This window comes from Nylanderia fulva, unplaced genomic scaffold (genome assembly GCF_048542155.1).
Source record: "Nylanderia fulva isolate GAGA-0341 unplaced genomic scaffold, ASM4854215v1 Scaffold103, whole genome shotgun sequence".
Taxonomy (NCBI): domain Eukaryota; kingdom Metazoa; phylum Arthropoda; class Insecta; order Hymenoptera; family Formicidae; genus Nylanderia; species Nylanderia fulva.
Window position 1 is genome coordinate 275,038 of NW_028189226.1, and position 20,220 is coordinate 295,257.

Below are 20,220 nucleotides of genomic sequence, written 5' to 3' on the forward strand. Positions count from 1 at the left end.
GATCAACAAAAGTTGCAAGTACATTTTGCAATAGTGAGAGATAAAACAGGTAAACTCGAAAAAATCAACGGAAAGATTTTCAAAGTTATAATCAATAATGGCAACACAACTGAGGAACAATTACTGCTGCAATCTGAGACAGCTGATGAATATAGGGTAAAGTATTAGCATGCAAAAGTTGTCGTTAATAGTATTGTTAATCTTGTCCAGCAGCCGTTAGGCGTCCAAGACACTGAACAGGCAATGAACTTGACCAGAAATAATGTACGTTCAAGCTACCAAAAATAGAATTGCCTAAATTCAACGGAGAGATTAAGGACTGGTTACACAATTCTGAAGCTTATTTAAGAATATTTACAAGGACCAGACTATTACTAAGGAAGATAAATTTTAATATCTGATACAATAATGAAGGATTTGCTAGCAAATTAATCAATAGCTTTCCACCAACAGCGTGAAATTACGATAAGATCACAAGTCTCAAAAATCGATTCAACAGAGAAAATCTACTAACCGAGGTATATGTACGAGAGATGTTGAAGCTGATATTGAATAAAACAGAGGTAAGTAGTCATGATTCAAAATTTATGATAGACTCGAGACACAGCTACGTGCATAGAATTACTAAATGTTACAACAGATATGCGCTGTAATACTTTATTTACTTGTAGAGTCATTACCAGAAGATTTGCGTGTGTGACAAAAGAATCCTAAAGCAATCGCTTCTGTTACATTAAAACAGCGATTAGACGAATTGATGCTCTTTCTACAAACTAAGGTACTAAGCGAAGAAAGGATTGCTAGGGCAGTCAGTGGTTTTGATTTAAACGACGAAAAAACCTCGGAAATTAAAAGCAGAAGGAAAGGAAAATTCGAACCTAAAGACATCGCCACGGCAGCAGGACTTCTTTCGACAAAAGATAACAAACATATTCTGTGCGCAAAATCATGAGAGTGCATTGTGCACAAAGGGAGGAAGATAACGCGCGAAGAAAGGAACAAAATTGTAAAAGAAAAGAACGCTTGTTTTCATTGTCTAAAAACCGGACACAGTTTCAAGTTTTGTCGCTATAAAGAAAAATGTGCATGGTGCGGCAAAAGACATGTTCTTCTCATGTGTCGCAACGTGTCAAGCACTTTCTCGGAGAATGATCGAACAGAAAAACCTGAAAAGACGCAAGAACAACACAGCCTGACTAATGCTTCAACCAACTGCAAGTATTTTTGCAAACACTCCGCGTAAAACTCTGCAATCAAGGAAAAGACAAACAGTAAGAGTTATTTTCGACACAGGATCGCACAGATCATATACGTACTCGACTATTACGCTAAGGAATTCGAGATTATTGGTGAGCAGGAAATCGCGCACGTACTATTTGGTGGTTTAAAATCAAAACCGCAATTACATCAAAGTTATCAAATCTCAGTAAAAAGTTTGGGCGAATCGTATGCTTGTAATTTCAATTTCATGGCTCTGAATCAGAACACTATATGTCAGAATAATCCCTCTAAAAATACAAGACCGTGGTCGCAAAAACTACGTCAAAAGGGGACACGACTTACTAATATTGGCACGAGACATGAACCAATAACGCTGTTAATAGGTGCAGACATCGCAAGAAAGCTATTGACTGGAGCGCGAAGAGAACTCAGTTGCGGTACCGTAGTTCTGGAAACATTACTTGGTTGGACGCTAATAGGAAAAACGAATATACAAGTAAAAAGGAAGATAATTCTCACGATTATGTCAATGTTTGTACAAGAAGCACCAATTGAAGAACTGTAGAGATTAGACATTTTGGGCATCATCGATCCTGTTGTGAAGAAAACCAAAGACGAACATCAAGCTAAAGTAAAAGAGAACTTTCGACAAACAATCAAGATTAACTAGAATAATCAATACGAAGTGCTGCTTCCGTGGAAACAAGATCATTTTTCATTGGTTGATAACAAGAATGCTGCAATATGTCGACTTGACTCTACAAAGAAATTAAAGAATCAAGGTCTTTATGATAGCTACCAAGGAGTGCTCGATCAATGGCTTTCAGAAGATATCATCGAAAAGATTCCAAATAGAGAATTGACAAAAGAAAGTTATTACCTTCCTCACAGGCGTGATCAAGGAAAATAGCACTACGTGGATTAGACCCGTATTCGATGCGTCAGCTGTTGGAAAAAATGATCTTTCACTCAATCAATGTATGGAAACAGACCTAATTTAATGGAGTAAATTCCAAACATACTTCTGCGTTTCAGAGAACACAAAATCGGCATAATTTCGGATATTCGCAAAGCCTTTCTACAAATAAGCATCGCACCGGAAGATAGAGACGTGCTCCGGTTTCTTTGATGGAAAAAGACTAACCCCGAAGAAATAGAAATATACAGACATAAAAGAGTTGTTTTTGGAGTCTCGAATAGCACTTTCCTGTTGGAGGAAACTATAGAGTATCACTTACAAAAAATATTAGAGCAAACCAACATGAAAAAAAAGAGAAAAACTATTTAACAGCTCCTGAAATCATTCTACGTGGACAACTGTGTAATAAGTATCAGCACCGAAGACGAACTCTATCGATTCCAAGAAGGGCAATTTCGATTTAAGAGGTTGGTAATATACCGGGCAAAAAAAGCGCAGACACAGTACTAAGTCTAAACTAAAACAAGATAAAGAATACATTAAGTCTAACTCTGTCTCTACTCGACCACGCATAACACCTAAAACAACAAAAAAAGGACTATAATATCTGCAGCTCAACAAGTATTCGATCCCATAGGTATAGCTTGTCCTGTATTATTAAAACCAAAAGTGTTGTTACAGAAATTCTGGTCATATAAAATCACTTAAGACGTGGAGGTACCAAAAAACATAAAAGACGAATTCAACAAGTGGGAACAACTTTGTGCGCTAAAGGAATTACCTGTTCCACGTTGAGTTTTACACAATGAAAAGAACAAAGCCAATATGTTGCAACGTCTTTTCCTGCTCCGAAACACCAAATTCGGATAGGGGAGCGTTCAATTTAAATATTCTAATTGTTAGCGTCGAAAATCGGTAACATAAGAGTTTAACTACTCGTATTTAGGTACTTTCGGTAACTCACGATAAAGTTGGGCGCCAGGCGCATTTACATGCGCCGCGGTAGCAATAAAAACGGGACCTAAGGTATCCCTTCGAAATTCGGCAGTAAGTCGCGGGTCTAGATTATTCTTATTCTATGGTTGAGAGAGAAGTATACAGAGAGACTTACACAGGTTGACATAAATAGACAGATATATTTCAGACACTTAGAACTAACAATTGTACATGGAATAAATATAAATTTACAATATAATTATATGACGAACAGTAACATTTAGGCTAGAGATACAGATAAATATAATACACACAGGCGAAGATTTCGGTACGATGGGATTGATTACCCGGATCGATTAATCGAATTTTCATTAATTATAACAATATTTAACAACCTCTAATAATCTCGCAACAGCATTATAATAACGGAATATACAAAAAAAACTCGGTAAACGGTTCGGCTGTTCAAACTGATTATCGCGGGTACGCGGTATACACAGAGGTCACATAAACACGAGTCGAGACACTGGCGCGATAAAAACACGATTAACAATAAGACAACGGCAATTTCGTGACTGTCTCGCACGACTCTCTTGCCGAGTCGAAAATCGAAATAATTATCACACTCGCGAAGAACGACTGCACGCAAATTCCGTAAATTTAATGATCGAATCATTAACAAAGGTCTCATGCACGGCGACCGTGACATAGAACGGTACTCGGAATATACCGACGAACAAAAATGGAAGATTCTCGCTCTCAGAACAATTGACTGTCGGCGGCACTTTTTGGAGAGAGCTCGGCTCGCGAAACTCGAAATCGGCTGGCCCTGCGGTAACGATACTTAGAGAAAGAGACCGCTCTCTCTAGCACAAGACGACACGAGACGATACGGTACTTACGGTAATTACTCTACTTTCTCGCCACCCACGGCACCAACCAACACTCACGTACGGCTACCCGCGAGGCGGCTTACAATAATCGGCGATGAAGTCCGACGTCCTTAGGTAGTATAGGCCGGGATCTGGAGGCACCCTCACATTTGTATAGCTCACCGAACCATGAAGAGCCGGGCCTTGCGCTCCTTGGTACTTCGAGCGCCGCGCCGATCTCTCGTGCATTCCATCGATGATAGGGTCGATGGCGGGGGTCCTAGGGTCTCCCGGACTCTCCCCCTAGTCAGAGTAACTTCTCGCCGGGAGAAGTGAACGTTGAACGAGAGGATGTTTTTTCCAATTTTTCAGGCTGGCATTCCTCTTGCGGAATAGGCGGTAGGCTGGCCGGGCCCTCCGTTCGTCCCTGTCCAGGATATGCCCCGTGGTCAATACTGCTCAGAGTCCTCGCGTTATTCTATAATAGGTCAATTGCATTAATATTGCGCGAGAGATATTTAATTAAATTTCGGCCACTCGATACTTATCTGCGCGAGGTCCCGGGCTCTCCCTCACTCTTGCTCAATCTCTTTCTCCATGCTGCTGTGGTATCCTGGTACATCCTGTCTCGCTTCCTCTTGCCGCACAAAATGGTTCCCGGCCGTCCTCTCGGACCGTCGTCGTCAGCATCGACAGGTCGATGCTGCGCGTAACTTTTATTCTCGCAAAAAAGGTCTTATAAAATACGGATCGCATTCTCCCCGATACGAGGGGCGCTCCAGACCGTCGCGTCCTACCCGGTCGGGCTTTCCGCCCTTGTGATGGCGCTCCAAAGGCGTCACGTCACAATGTCTTTCCACGTATTTGTAGACGCAAGTCAAGATGCGTATGCTGCGGTTTTATTTGCACGAACAGAAGGATCCAAGAAAATTTACGTATAACTTATCGAGGCCAAGACAAGGGTGGTCTCGATAGAGCACACAACAATTCTGCAATTGGAATTATTTGCCGCAACAATTGAAACTCGTCTACGTCATTCAACAAAAAATACTATCAATTGGGAAAATCCAAAACTTCTTTTGGTCAGATTCCACAACGGTTCTAGCATGGATTCACAAAGACAAAGCATGGAACACCTTCGTGTATAATCAAACAAAGAAAATACATAAGTTATCAGAACCACACTAATGGCGTTACGTATCTGGAACCATAAATCTAGCTGACCTGCTTTCACGAAGATGCAAGGCAAAACAATTAATAAAATCGTGATGGTGGAAGGAATCAGCATGGCTCAAACTGATTAAAAAGATCAGTGGCCTTCAATGGAATATACACTGAGGTTAACAGCGAAATGAAAAAAGCAGCGCATCGCACAAAAATAATACTTTGACAAGCGAGGTCTGTATGCTTGTCACACAACAAAACGAAGATTGGTATATGTAGCAATCAAAATACTTAAAAATAGTGCGTACCATAGCCTGGATTCTTCGTTTTATCCAAAACTGCCGAACTTCACATACCGCAAGATTATCTCAAGAAATAGCAGCAAAGGAGTTTGCGATCGTAGAACTCGTAGTATTAAAATTAGGTCAACAAGAACCTTTCACTGACATAAGCAAACCACAACTAAGCACTTTGGATATATTCAAGGATGAAGATGGATTAATACGACTAAAAACGTCTATAATTAACCGCAAAGATAAACACGATTTTCGATATCTCATTATACTGAATCAAAAACATCCTCTAACTAGAAAGTTAATAGAGTACAAACACCAACAACTTTGTCATGCAGGAGTTCAAATCGTAATGAGTAATCTGCGAGAAATGTTCTGGATCTTCTCTTGTAAAGCAGCTGTACGATCCATCATAAATCGTTGTCTAACTTGTAAACAATACAAAGTCAAAAGGTTAAATATCACCACTGGAAAACTACCAACCGAACGTGTAAAAAAAGCAAATATATTTGAAGTCACAGGAATCGATTACGCAGAACCTATATATTTAAAGCAAGGACAAAAAGCATGGATTTGCTTATTCACATGCGCTGTCTACAAAGCAATACAAACGTTATAATGATACTACTTAGTCTTTTTATGCAACAATATTCTATTTTTATCTTAGATTTTTTGATCGCCAACGCGACTAATTCTGAGATTCCTTCAATGTAAAGTATCGCAACAAATTTATTATTATTATCTTCCGTAATATTGTTACTATTTTCTGTATTGTTTGATTCTATTGCATTTAGTTTATTAAAAATAAGATATTTTATTAATGCAAAAGGTTTCCGGATGGATGCCGCGTGGTTTAACAGCATAATGCCGACGTTTCGCAAACGTTGCAGTTTGCATCTTTAATGCTGAGAGCTCCGATATTGAGCTTTCTTGGGTTGTGGTCCTTATATATATTATGGGAGGTTTTTCATCTACGGAAAAGTATTCCGTAATGACGCCGCCTAGTGGTGTGAATGTATATTAAGGGCAGTGTGCCAAATAGGATTTGTTTGATAACCTTTGTCGCGGTTGAAGTTGTCGGGATGTTTCAGAATTTCTAGGGCTTCACGATGTTTTCTGGCGAAATAACTTTGCGAGGGGGCTAGTCTGGTTGCTTTGTCGTATTGTACCGAGTGTCCCGTCTCCATCCAATGTTCTGCCAAGGCTGATTGACTAAAATGGCAGTACCTGGCACTCCGTTGGTGTTCCTTAATTTGTGTACTGATTTTTCTCCCAATTTCTCCTATGTACACTTTTCCGCAGGAGCAAGGAATCCTGTATACACCTGGTGTTTCTAAGTGTGGTCTCCGGTCCTTGGGATTAGGAAATAGTTCTTCTTATTTTCGCAATCTTATTTTGAGGTTTAGAAATTACTTTGATATTGTGTTTACCCAGGATCCTGCTAATGCGTTCTGTTGTACCCTGAAGATACGGAAGGATCGTCCATTTTTTATCCTCTTTATCTTCTTCTTCTTTTTCACTTGATGCACTCATATTTGTAGAACTGGAGATTTTATTTTCAGCCTTTCAGTTGTTCGATGGATGTCTTTGGTGTTGTACCCATTTTTGGTCAAGACTTGGTTGAGATGTTCTAATTCTTCATTCAGGGAAGTTGGTTCAGAAATTGTTAAGGCTCTGTATATTAATGAACTGATGACAGAATTCTTCTGAGCCGGGTGATGATGAGAGGTGGAATGGAGGTAACGGTCCGTATGTGTTGGTTTTCGATAAACCCGATGGCCTAAGGTGCCGTCGTCGTTCTTTTTAACTAACACGTCTAAAAAGGGGAGCTGATTATTCTGTTCTATTTCCATTATGAACTGAATACTGCGATGCTGATAATTTAAAAAGTCGAGAAATTGAGGGAGCGTTTCTTTGCCATGATTCCAGATGACAAAAGTGTCATCAACATATCGAAACCATGTAGAGGGTTTGAGAAGTGCGTTTTTCAGGACTTTATTTTCAAAATGTTCCATGAAAATGTTTGCAATGATAGGTGAGATGGGGGATCCCATTGCTGCTCCGGAGGTTTGTTCATAGAACTCTCCTTGAAATTGGAATTGGAAATTATGGACAAAGATAAATACTGCGACAAAATCAAAGCCATGCTCTCAGACCACAATGTCTATAGAAAACTTAAACGCAACCCGACCTCCAGCATAGAAAAGAAAACTTCTTCGCTTCTCAAAAATGCAGGTCTCTCTCCCCAAACAACTAAAAAGCTAACTCCTCGAGACTCTTTTGAGTAAAATGTCATTAACGTATCGATAATAAAATAGTACATTAATATTCAAGGTGTTAAGAATCGACATTTCTAAATCTTGCATGACTAAATCAGCCATAAATGGAGATAATGGAGATCCCATAGGCGCGCCATAATATAAACATTCACAGCACATCAATAGTAAAATATTTTATTTTAACAGAATTTTTATTATGTCTCGACATAATTTTAATTCTCTAATTTATGTCTCGATATATTTTATTGTCTCGAGATAATTGTAATTTATCGAATTTTAATTATGTCTTGACATAATTTTAATTCATCGAATTTTAATTATGAATGTTTAATCCGGGTTCCCTCAAGATTTCTGGGGCGTTTTTAAGAGTGCGCCAAACCCTTTACCAATCCTCCTTTCTCTCTTTTCTCCATACAATTCCTTTACATTTTACATTTTTATTTTCATATAAATATATCCTTTTCTCTCCCCTCTTTCTTGCCTACTTCCTTCCTCTTTCCGCTTCTGGACTTCTATTGACAGTTATGTTCTCCTTTTCCTCATCCTTCCTCTTATTGTCCTCTCCTCTCTCTTGTTCCTCCTTTTCCATCCCCTTTTTCCGGCTATCTCTGCCTCTGTCCCAGTCCTCCGCTCTCTTTGTCCTGTCTCTCTCATCAACCTCTTTTCTTGTGTCCCCATTCTCCTTTCTCCTTTTTCTTCTAACCTCTCTCTTCTCTCGTTCCATATCCTTCTCTCTCCTCTCTCTCCAAACTTTCCAAACTTTCTCCGACAGTTGTTCTCGTCCCTTTGACCCTTTCCTTTGTCTTCTCTCTCTCTTCCTCTTTCTCTTATTCTTTCTTTGGGACATAGTTTTTCTCAGCCGCCTCTTCTTCTTTTACCTTTCTTCAACTTCCGTTTCTCCTTTTCCTATTCCATCCTCTTTCCGCTTCTGTACTTTCCTCGGCAGCTATGCTTTCCTCATTCTCCCTCTTATTGTCCTCTCCTCTCTCTCTTATTCCTTCTTCTTCATCTATCCTACTGCTTCCGCCCATCTCTGCCTCTGTTCCAATCCTCCGCTCTATTTGTCCTGTCTCTCTCATGAACCTTTAACATACAAACAAATCTTCTCCACCACTTCTCTGGTCCCTTTCTTCCTTTTTCCTAATCTTTTCCTTTATTCTTTATCCCTTTTCCTTTCCCCACTTATCTTTCCCCATTACATACATAATTATTCTTTTCTCTCCTCTCTCGCCTGGCTATTTTGCGACCTTACAATTCTCTGAGTCCCTTCCCTCTTTCTCTTTTTCCTTCTTCTCTTCTCTCCCCCTCTTTCCCTCTCTCTGTGTGTAGGTGAGTCTCTACAGACGTGTTTATTATCGCTCCGTAATATAGTTTGTTTTCTGCCGCTTTTTGGCCCTTTGGGGCCTGCTCTTTTTTCTTTTGCAGTCTGTCTAAGGCCATATGCTTGACTTACCTATTTGTTAAGTGACCTAGCTTTGGATTCTCGGAGGATTTTTTCATTTTCTGGATATTTGTTTCATCAGTTGGAAATTCGTTAGATCATCTGTCACAGAAGCGTTGCTTGTTTACTTCCTTGAGTCGGGGATATGGACAAGGGCATAGGCGGCGACGCTGGAGGGAGCGAGCACAGTGGCGTAGAGATAAGGGGACTGGCCAAACAAACGTCTGCGGAAAATTTGATTTCGGGTATGTCAGATAGATTTTGTATTAGCGTAATGAATGTCTCGCGAGTAAATGCACTAGGAGCCACAATAAACAGGCATAGCGATGCTATTGCTAAGGCTCTTCTGGTGAGCAAGGAGACAGCTGCGAACAGGGCGGTAATTGAGGGAGCATTTCGAGCGTGTCGCGATGCGTTCGTTGAGGTTTCCACTATTTTAATTAATATGCTGGATGCGAATACTGCGGGCCCGAGTCTGAAGATTGACGATATAAGGAAGGCTCTCGGAGAAGAATTGGATGCCTTGCAAAAAAAGAGTTCTAACAATTTTAAGGAGGACATCTGTCATTTGGGCACGCTTGACTCGGGTACGTCGACGTCGACTGTCAGAAAGGGGTCTTATGCTTCCGTTTTGAGCAATACCAAACCGGAGATAAAGTTATTGCACGGTCCAATAGTTGAGCTGGACAACACTACTAGTTTTTTTGTTGTACCGGATGAGGACAAGAAGGACAAGTTTGCCTCGTCTCAGGTGACCAAGGAGACCTTGTGTAAGGTGTTTAAACCGGCGGAATGCGGACTCAAAATTAAACGGATGACTTTGGCTAAAAATAATGCGGTCAGGATTGAGGCGCTGTCACCGGATATTGGCAGGATAAAGGCTCACCCAGGACTTGCGACTGCTGGACTCAAGATCAGAGAGGGCGTTAAGATGAATCCAAGGCTCATCGTTCATGGGGTTCCTGAGGAAATGTCGACTGTAGAAATTAGAGACGAGCTTATTGCACAGAATCTGAATGTTTCAACAGTAGAAGACGTAAAGGTCATATACATGTTTAAATCTAAATCGGGAAGACATATTAAAAGCTGCGTTCTGGAGGTCACTCCGGCAATTCGCAAAACGCTTCTTAACCTGGGTCGAATTTATTTGCGTTATAATGCTTGCCCTCTGGCTGACCATGTCAGGGTGGTTCAGTGCTTCAGGTGTCTGTCATTCGGGCATATAGCAAAAAACTGCAGACTCGAACCGCATTGTGGACATTGTGCGGGGGAACACGAGATGAAGGATTGTAAGGAAAGAAAACGGGATCCTAGGTGTTTTAACTGTGGAAAACACAGACCTCAGGGAGACCATACTCATATGGCTGTGGACGGGAAGAGCTGTCCGGTACTGGGCAGAAAAATCGAGGAAAAAGTAGCGAATATTAACTATGAGTAAGGCAATGCCAGTTCTTGATTTTGATGACCTTTGCATTTGCCATGTCAACTGCCAGTCACTAATGGCTCACTTTGATGAGTTCCGACATTACTTCGCACAAGAAGTTTTTCATATTATCTGTATGTCGGAGACGTGGCTACGACCTGAGATTTCAGATGTGATGGTTGGGTTGCCAGGATACTCGCTTTACAGGTGTGATAGGATCGGAAGAGTGGGAGGAGGAGTAGGATTCTATTTGTTGGACTCACTCAGGGCCTCTGTTCTTGTCAGTTCTGCTGGATCAATAATGGGAAGGCCTGAATACATTATCGCTGAAATTATGTTTAAGGATATGTCCAAATTGCTGTTGGCTGTCGTTTATCGTCCACCCAACATTGGTTTCATGGATGAGTTCTTCCGTGTGTTCCTTGATTTGCAAGTTGATTATAGACATTCGGTCATCGTTGGAGATTTTAATGCCGATATGAATCAGGTGGCTTATGATAGTCAGCAAATATCAGCGTTTGTCACAGGCTCGGGCTTGCATCTTGTTCCTTTTTCAGCTACTCATCACACTAGGAACTCCAGCACACTATTGGATCTGTGCATTATTGACGATGGAGAGAAACTCATTGACTATGGACAGCGGGGGGTGGCTTTTCTTTCGGCTCATGATCTGATCTACATCAAATATGCGGTTAAACTGAGAAGAAGGACTGAGAGAGTTGTACTGGGCAGGGATAGAAGCGGATTTAATGAGGAAGCCTTTGTGTCAGAGGTCAATAGCATTGATTGGACGGACTTATTATTATCAGCCAATATGGACGAAAAGATAGGCATTTTCAATGCCAAATTACTGGATATCTACGATGCTCATGCACCGTGGAAGCAATTCCGCTTTAAAAATTTACCAGCTCCTTGGCTCACGACTGAAATCCGCGCTGCCATGAAAAGTAGGGATATGGCTAGGCGCATTTGGAGAAGACGGAAGGATGACGTTCACTACTCACGTTTTAAGGTACTGCGTAATCAGGTGCAAAACATGGTCCGCACTGCTAAAAGGGACTACTATTATAAGGTCTTCAGTCGTGCAAATGGAGCTGGCGAAGTCTGGGGTGGACTAAGACACCTTGGACTTATAAAACCAAAGGGTTCAGGCAGTTGTCTGTCGTGCAGTGTTGAGGATCTCAATAGCTTTTTTGTGCGGGAAGCTGGGCTATCTGAAATCGGCTTTGATGAAAATAATATCGACGACATCTGCTCTGGCGAGTTTGAAGATACGGACTTCCACTGGGAGCACGTCATGCCCATCATGATCAGGCGAACAATTCTACGTGCCAAATCTAATGCTATAGGGTCTGATGGCATCTCGATCAAAATGCTAAAGTTGGTCATCGATGGCATTCTACCTATCTTGGAACATCTTTTTAATTTTTCACTGATGAGTGGTGAGTTTCCTTCGCAGTGGAAGTCTGCTCTAGTTTGCCCGATTCCGAAGATCAAGAATCCTACATCTGTAAAGCATTACAGACCGATATCCATTCTTCCTGCGCTCTCAAAAATACTGGAACGAGTTGCGTGCGAGCAGATAAATCGATATTTGGAAAGGGAGGACCTTCGCGATCAATGTCAATTCGCCTACAGAAAGAACTATTCCACTCAAACATGTCTGATTAGGATGATGGATGATGTCAGACAGGCAGTGGATCTTAGAATGGTAACAATCTCTGTTTTCTTCGACTTCTCAAAGGCGTTCGATAGAGTGAATCATAGACTACTGATCAAGAAACTAAAAGAACTAAATTTCTCTGACTCAACATTGACATGGATCTACTCGTACCTCAGTGGTCGGACACAGGTTGTCAAGGACGCAGTGGCGGGCACTGTCTCATCATCATCCTCTGTGAAGGTCGGGGTTCCGCAGGGCTCTGTGCTGGGACCTTTGCTCTTCACTCTCTATCTTGCGGATTTTGGCAAGGTACTCAGACATTGCAGGTACAATTTCTATGCTGATGACCTTCAAATCTATCTACATTGTGAACCGAAGAATATTATCCATGCTGTTAAGAGCATCAATGATGACATCGATGCTGTTCTCCTTTGGTCAACTACCAACGGCCTTATTTTGAACGCCGACAAAACTCAAGCCATTATTATGGGCACATCGAGATATATAAACGCGTTATATAATTCTGCTCTCCCGGAAATAAGGGTGGATGGACATGCGGTCCAATACTTGTCATCTGTGAAATATCTTGGACTTGTCATTGCAAATAACTTATCCTGGGAAAAGCAGATTATCAACACTACAAAAAGGATTCGGACTACACTTTACCAGTTGAAACTCTGTAAACATATGTTCCCGGATATCTTAAAAATAAGGCTTGTCACGGCATTAATATTTCCACATATTGATTATTGTTGTGCTGCAATGACTGATATTACTGGTGAGCAAAGTTTAAAACTGTACAGAGGAGTTAATGCTTGTGTCAGGTTCATTTTCAACACGAGATTTGATGTGCACATTTCACCTTTTTATGAGAGGCTCTCCTGGTTAAAAATTGACTCACGAAGGCTTTATTTCGTTGGCTGCTTGACTTACAATGTTCTTAGGACAAAACAACCTACATTACTACATTCTAATTACAGGCAGAATACACATACATCGGAACGAACGACCAGAGCCACTAGAGAGGTTTTTATACAGCCACACTGTAGGACAGAGACATATAAAAGGTCCTTTCGGCTGACATCTATCACATTCTGGAATAATCTCCCTAATGATATTAGGCACAGTACTTCATTTTCGGATTTTAAGCAGAAGTTGTATGCGCATTTACTCGCCAGACAAAGTGCTGGTGCCAGTGATACATAGTTGTGCCTTATTTCTGAGGGCGATTTCTATCTGACATGCCTGTTCTTTATGCCTGTTCTTTATTCTTTATTCTTTATTCGATTTCATCTAACTACTGCAATCTCTTCTATTGTCTCGGACCTTAATGTATATTAGTCTTACTGACCTTATTTTGATCTACTTTTGCATATATTTATTTCTTTTCTCTTTTGTAATCCACGATATAATTAGTCATGTAATTCTCATTTATCTAGCATTCAGCTTCATGTTGAGTATCAAGTCATACTACTTGTACTTTGTTTTTATTGAATTTAGATGTTCTTACTTTTGTATGTACTGGTTTTTGCGCCTGAGGGGATTCATCCCAGGGCGCCTACAAATAAAGCTTTATTCTATTCTATTCTATTCCCTTGTTCTCTCTTCCTTTTCCCTATCTATCCTTCTCCTGCCCGTATTTCACCCCCTTCTACTATCTCCTTTACCTCTTTTCCTGTATCCCCATTCTCCTTTCTCCTTTCCTTTTTTCGTCTAACCTATCTCTTTCTTCGTTCCCTACCCATTCATATCTATCCACCCACATTCTTCCCCTCTAACCTCTACATCCCTTCCTCTTCCCTTTTCATCTTATCTTTATCCCGCAACAGCCATCTAAATCTCTTTTCCTCTCTTGTTAAATCCTCCTCTACCCCTATCGTTCCTCTCTCCTTTCTCCTCTACTCTGTTAACTCTTCCACCACCTGACCACTCTGTTCATCTTCCTACTAAATCCTTCATTTCCTCTTTATATCCCCAACCCTTACTCTTTGTCATCTTCCATCTTTATACATTACTCTTATTTCCTATTCCTTTTCACTCTCTGTACTCTCTCTCTCTCTCTCTCTCTCTCTCTCTCTCTCTCTCTCTCTCTCTCTCTCTCTCTCTCTTTTCACTCCTCCCTGCACCTTTTACCCCTTGTTCACCGTTCCGTACTTAGCTTTCTCACTCCACCACTTCCGCCTTTCCTATTCTTCTGCTTTTCTCCTCCTGCCGCTTCCTTTCCTCTTCTCTTTTCCTCCTTCCATCTTGCATCCTCATCTCTCTTCACTCTTCTCTCTTTCTTATCTTTCTTCGCCTTCACACCACCTCTTACTCTATACCACCGCTTCTAGCGTATACCCATGCGCGCGTCTCCATTTGCCATCGTGAACGTGCTAGTTCCTTTTGCGCACGTGCTCCATCTGTTCACCATCCTTCCTGTTTCTCCTACTGCTCTCTCTCGCCTACCGCAGCTATCACTCTTTCTTCTTTACCCGTGCTCCCGTCTGCCTTACCGATCCTTTACTCTCTTTTCCCTTGCTTTCCCTGCCTATACCCTATTTTCCTTCACTTTTCTTCTTAATTTCTCCACTTTGTGACCTTGCACCTTTTTTTCCATGCACTCCTCCTCTTTTCCTCCTTTTTCTCTTCCTTCCTCTTTCTCTCACTTTTCTCTTTTCCTTCTCTCTTTCTCTCTTGGCCGTGCGTCTTTTCGTGCCAACTGCCACGTGTCCAACTGTTCCACAGGCCTTCTCATTCTCCAATCCTTTTCTCCTTTCACCTTTTCTCACTCTTATAATTTCCCTTTTCCTCTTCTTTTTCTCCTCTCCTTTATATCTTCCTTTTTTTCTTTTGCCATGTGTCTCCTTTGTGCCAACTGCCACGTGTCGACTGTTCCATAGCCTTCTTTTCATTCCTTCCATCCATCCTCACTTCTAGTCTTCTATCTCTTCTTATCCTCCTTTTTCCTGTCTCCTCTCATTTTCCTTTCCTTCCTCACTTCCACCTGCCGCACCTTATCCACATTTCCTTTCTTTTACCTCCCCTATCACCTCTTAAATTCACCTTTTTCCCGGAGCACACAACGTCTTCTCGCACGCCGTCATCTTTTCCTCCCCGAATTTTTATTATGTCTTGAAATAATTTTAATTCATTGAATTTTAATTATGTTTCAAGATAATTTTAATTTATTGAATTTTTATTGTCTCGACATAATAAAAATTCTAGAATTACTATTATGACTCAACATAATTTTACTTCATCAAATTTTTTTTATGTCTTGTAATAAAAATTCTTGAATTATTATTATGTATCGACATAATTTTTTTAATTTTATTAATTTAGAGGTATATAATTTCTTAAGTTTAGTATAAAAATTTAACTAAACAATTTTGAAAAAAACTAAACAATTTACGCAGTAATAAGGATTTTGAAATAAAAACTATAATTAGTCTTAACTTTAAGAATTTTAACTTAAGAAAATTTAAAAGGTTTGATATCTCCCCTAAAATTAATATAAAAATTTAACTAAATTTTGAAAAACATTAAACAATTTACGCAATAATAGGGATTGTAAAATAAAAACTAATTGTCTTAATCTTAAGAATTTTAACTTAAAAAAATTGAAAAGGTCATAGAAATTTAACTAAATTTTGAAAAAAAAACTAAACAATTTACGCAGTAATAAAGATTGTAAAATAAAAACTAATTAGTTTTAATCTTAAGAATTTTAACTTAAGAAAATTTAAAAAATTAGATAACTTTGTTGCGCAATAAACGGTCTATTTTTTCTCCTAAATAAATTAATAACAATCAAAATTGAGTGTATGCATATGACAGGATTATTAATTCATGGATTATTATTGTTATTGTAAACAGACCATTTTTGTGCGCGACACAATTACTCTAAAAATTTACCTTTTCAAAAAAGGTAAAAAAAGGCGCCAAGCCACGCGCGTTGGTGAAAACATTACCAGTGAAAAATTACCCATCGCAAACCCATGTAAAATTATATAAAAAATTACCTATTGTAAACTCACATAGAATTATATCCATTGCAAACCTGTGTAAAATTGTATACAATAAGGGTAATAAAAAAAGTTTGAAAGATATCTAAAGAAACAAAGAACTGTCGTATTTTGATATAAAATGACGGGGGTGGTGGCGGGTTCATTGCTTATTTTTTTGAAAATTTTACATATACTATAAAAAAAGAATGATATAATCTTTAAAAACTTATCTTTTCAAAAAAGGTAAGAAAAGACGTCAAGCTATGAGTATTGGTGAAGAAATTACTAATGAAAAATTACCCATTGCAAACCCATTTAGAATTATATATTCAAAAAATTATACAAAATATGTTTTAATTTTCTAGATATATTCTACAAAAATAATGGTATCAAAAAAATTACGCCAAGCAAAAATAGGAACTTGTAGTATCAGTGAAAAATTTAAGTTACTAACCCATATAGAATCATATAATAATAATTAGATCTTTTTTCGAAAGATTCGAAATTGTAAATCCATGAAAATTATATAATCATATTATGGACCTTTCATCATGCTGAAGAAGTTGCAAACCCATGTAAAATGGTATAATTATAGATCACAAAAATATTTTAATAAAGAAAAAAGATTGTGTCAATTTTTATTACCATACATATTATGATGTTTAATAAAAAAAAGATAATACTAATCAAATATAAAAATTAAAAATTTATACAGAAATTATAAATTGAAAATTTAAAAAAAACTTTTCTCAATGGTAAAAGTCGACCAAACTGGCAATCATTTATTATAAATAATTAGTTAAAATACAACGTCAAACAAATATCAAAAAAGACACTACATTGCATTCAGTCGTTAGTTTGCATCGGACTTGCAACGATCATGAGTTCTGTTGGGATTCTCCGGTGATCTTGCATCAAGAAAAACAAACAAAAAAAAGAGAAATTGCAGAAATATTTTATATAAAAAAACAAAGTAAAGGCATTAATTTACAGAAAGATACGGAGAATTTTAGTGGGATTTATGATTGTGTTCTTGACGCTATTTAAATTATTTTTATATTTACCTATTTATTTATTTATTTTACTTTGTTATGAGGTTTTAGATTGCGAAAGACACATTAGTTTTGTCTCGATTTTCTTAAGGGGAGATATACACCTAGCATGGTCGAAAAAATCGATTTTTTTTTTTTGCATTTTCTTGATGCTTGAGGTCTCAAGAATATCTGGTTAAAATTGCAAGTCAATATCTCGATAAATAACGAAGTTACAGCCGAGAGAGTAAACCGTCTCCGAGAGCGCGCCGTACCGCCTGTTTTGCGGCCGAGCCGAGAGGCAGCGACCCTTCGAAGAGAGCGTGTCTAGACCTGTTTTACGATTCTATTGTGTTTTCGAGCGTGGTCGGGTCCAGGTATAACGCAAATATCACACGACCGTTATTCTTTGCCGGAAATTGGACGCGTTTCGTCAGTAACTTGCCGTTCGTGCAACTGTGCGTTACAGTGAGTTTTCGTCTGTGAATACATATTCTGAGGAAAATGGATAACAGATATAAAGGTTCTCGGGAAGCTCATCAATCCGGATCTTTTCGCAAAGATCGAAGCAAGAAGAAGATACCGCCCAAAAATCGAAATACTGCCGAAAAAGTAGAACTTTCCGACGAGAATATTAGTTCCAGTGCCAAAAAATTGAAGACTGATCGTGAGACATCCGCACCAGAAGATCCAAACATCGGGTATCGAATTTTGAATTTTCTGGCAGTGTTTTCTGCCTTATCGGAATGTGTAAAATGCAAAAAGTGTGATAGTGATGTTCGATTCTCAATAGAAAGCACTCGAGGACTCGGTTTTAAAATTGTAGTTTCGTGTTCATCGTGCAAACCGACTTTTATTCCTTCGTGCCCGTACATCAAGACTGCTTACGAAATAAATACACGATTCTTTTTTGTTATGCGTTTATTGGGGATTGGTTTGCGTGGAGCTATGAAATTTTGTGGCCTCATGGATTTACCGCCTCCGGTTCAACAAACGACGTATGATATGATAATTGAGAACATTCATTCTGCTGCTTCAAGTATTGTTCAATTGGTGTTAAAACAAGCTGTAAGAGAAGAACAACAGGAAATAATAAAACAAAATTCGAGTGATGATATCAAAAAACTGACCATTTCAGGAGATGGTACGTGGCGAAAACGTGGTTTTACCTCATTATATGGAGTTGCGGTTCTCATTGGTCACTTGACAGGAAAAGTCGTTGATTTCATTGTAAAGTCTGCTTATTGTGTTGAATGCAACTATTGGAATAAACACGTCAATACCGAGCAATATCAGGAATGGAAATCTAATCACGAAGAAAATTGCCAGGCGAATCATGTCGGATCGGCAGGCAAAATGGAAGTAGACGCCATGAAGGAATTATTTTCAAGATCTGTCGAAAAGCATGGAGTTATGTACATTAATTACGTCGGGGATGGCGACTCTAAGACGTACACGGGATTAGTGAATGCGAAACCGTATGGTGATGAGATTGAGATTATAAAAAAAGAATGCGTGGGACACGTTCAAAAGCGAATGGGAACCCGTCTTCGCGAATGCAAGAAAAAAAATCCTGGAATCGGCGGCAAAAACAAATTGACGGCAAAGTTTATAGACAAACTGAGCATTTACTATGGCTTAGCCATTCGAAGAAACAGTAACTCCAAGGATGACATGAAAAAAGCGATATGGGCAACATTCTACCATTACGGCTCAACAGACAGCAAGCCTGAACATCATTTTTGTCCCGAAGGCCCGGAATCGTGGTGCAAGTGGCAACAAGCGAAAGCTAAAGGAGAACTGAGGAATTTCCGTCACGATTATTCAGCATTGCCAAAAACGGTGTTAGATCCCATCAAACCAATTTACGAAGACCTCAGCAATGACAAATTGTTGGAACGCTGTGTTGGCGGATACACACAAAACAGCAATGAGAGCTTCAACCAACTTATTTGGAAGATAGCTCCAAAAACGATGCACAGCGGGGCAAAAATTGTTAACATTGCTGCATTTCTTGCAACATGCACGTTCAACAATGGTGTCACGTCATTGTTAGAAATTATGAACGTATTAGGAATATCAGTCGGATCGGGCGCGCACTTGTACGCTGCGCAAGAAGACGAAACTCGCATAGCGAAAGCCGAGCTGCAAGCGCAAGAACAGACTAAAGAAGGTCGAATACGGCGCCGACAACAAAATTTAGAAAATATGAACATTCCGTCGACCGTAGAAGACTTACACTATGGGCCTGGTATCGATGATTCCATGTAAGTTGACAAATTTAATGATTTATTCATTCCCAAATTTTCAAACGCGTTTTTCTCAAAACCACGTTTTTCAAATCGGTACCCAAAATTTCTCGAAAACCAATGAACCGATTGCCTTGAATTTTTTTGTGGTTATTCTATACATCATTATCTAGTACTTGTCATAGGATTTTTTTTTTTCGTTGCTTAGTTTTTGTTTTATAGGCAAAATAATAACTAATTTTTGGTCGAAAAATCGCTATGTTATGTTCAAACGTCCGCCATTTTGTCATAAATCGATATTTTCAAAATCGGCTATGACAAGTACTAGATTATAGTATCTAATTTAATAATCTTTTTGGTTTTTTTGTTTCAGATGATTTTTGAAGAAACGCCAGTGGGTACCGTTTACCCGGATTTTCTTACGGCGCTCCAAAGATTATACCACAACCTCGTCAATTTTTGATTTTTTTTAATAAAAAAAATTGGACATATTCCTGAATGTGTATACTTTTAGATAGAAAAACCCCCAATCCGAAATTTCAAATAGTTTTCCTTAAAAAAATTCACAAAGATGACCTTTTTTTCCGGCTCCTAGGTGTATATCTCCCCTTAACGCGTAGTGACTAAGATTCTTGCTAACTATTAACATCTATTTATTTCTTGCTTACTTCTGTCAATTCTACATTGTTCATTAAAACAATGGTGAATATTGTCGGTGATATGCAGTGAATTTGATTTAC

The 20,220-nt window shown here is 39.1% G+C and overlaps 3 protein-coding genes across 4 annotated transcripts; 2 read left to right on the forward strand and 1 right to left on the reverse strand.

Moving 5' to 3' along the window:
* Positions 1-6,406: 6,406 nt before the first annotated feature.
* On the reverse strand, positions 6,407-6,938 carry LOC114944460 (uncharacterized). Its single transcript, XM_085484266.1, has 2 exons — positions 6,819-6,938; positions 6,407-6,757 (listed from the first exon to the last, which is right to left on the reverse strand). Exons 1-2 carry the CDS (start codon positions 6,936-6,938, stop codon positions 6,407-6,409), a joined length of 471 nt encoding a protein of 156 aa, XP_085340392.1.
* A 3,629-nt stretch (positions 6,939-10,567) lies between these two features.
* On the forward strand, positions 10,568-13,417 carry LOC114943816 (uncharacterized). The gene has a single exon (XM_029319545.2). It carries the CDS (start codon positions 10,568-10,570, stop codon positions 13,415-13,417), a length of 2,850 nt encoding a protein of 949 aa, XP_029175378.2.
* Positions 13,418-17,361: 3,944 nt separating this feature from the next.
* Positions 17,362-19,973, forward strand: LOC146725121 (uncharacterized). 2 transcript variants are annotated; one of them, XM_085484286.1, is made up of 2 exons: positions 17,362-19,498; positions 19,854-19,973. In XM_085484286.1, the coding sequence occupies exons 1-2, from the start codon at positions 17,736-17,738 to the stop codon at positions 19,855-19,857; spliced, it is 1,767 nt and encodes a 588-aa protein (XP_085340412.1). In that variant the 5' UTR covers positions 17,362-17,735; the 3' UTR covers positions 19,858-19,973. The 2 variants fall into 2 exon arrangements, with proteins under 2 accessions (XP_085340412.1, XP_085340413.1); XM_085484287.1 differs by lacking the exon at positions 19,854-19,973 and having other exon boundaries at positions 17,362-19,502.
* The last annotated feature ends 247 nt before the right edge of the window (positions 19,974-20,220 follow it).

Coding starts and splice junctions, on each gene's coding strand:
- LOC114943816 (XM_029319545.2), top strand. CDS start 10,568: ATGCCAGTTCTTGATTTTGATGACCTTTGCATTTGCCATGTCAACTGC.
- LOC146725121 (XM_085484286.1), top strand. CDS start 17,736: ATGGATAACAGATATAAAGGTTCTCGGGAAGCTCATCAATCCGGATCT.
- LOC114944460 (XM_085484266.1), bottom strand. CDS start 6,938: ATGAGTGCATCAAGTGAAAAAGAAGAAGAAGATAAAGAGGATAAAAAA. Junction 6,758..6,818: donor TGGGTAAACACAATATCAAA/GTAATTTCTAAA, acceptor CCTAATCCCAAG/GACCGGAGACCACACTTAGA.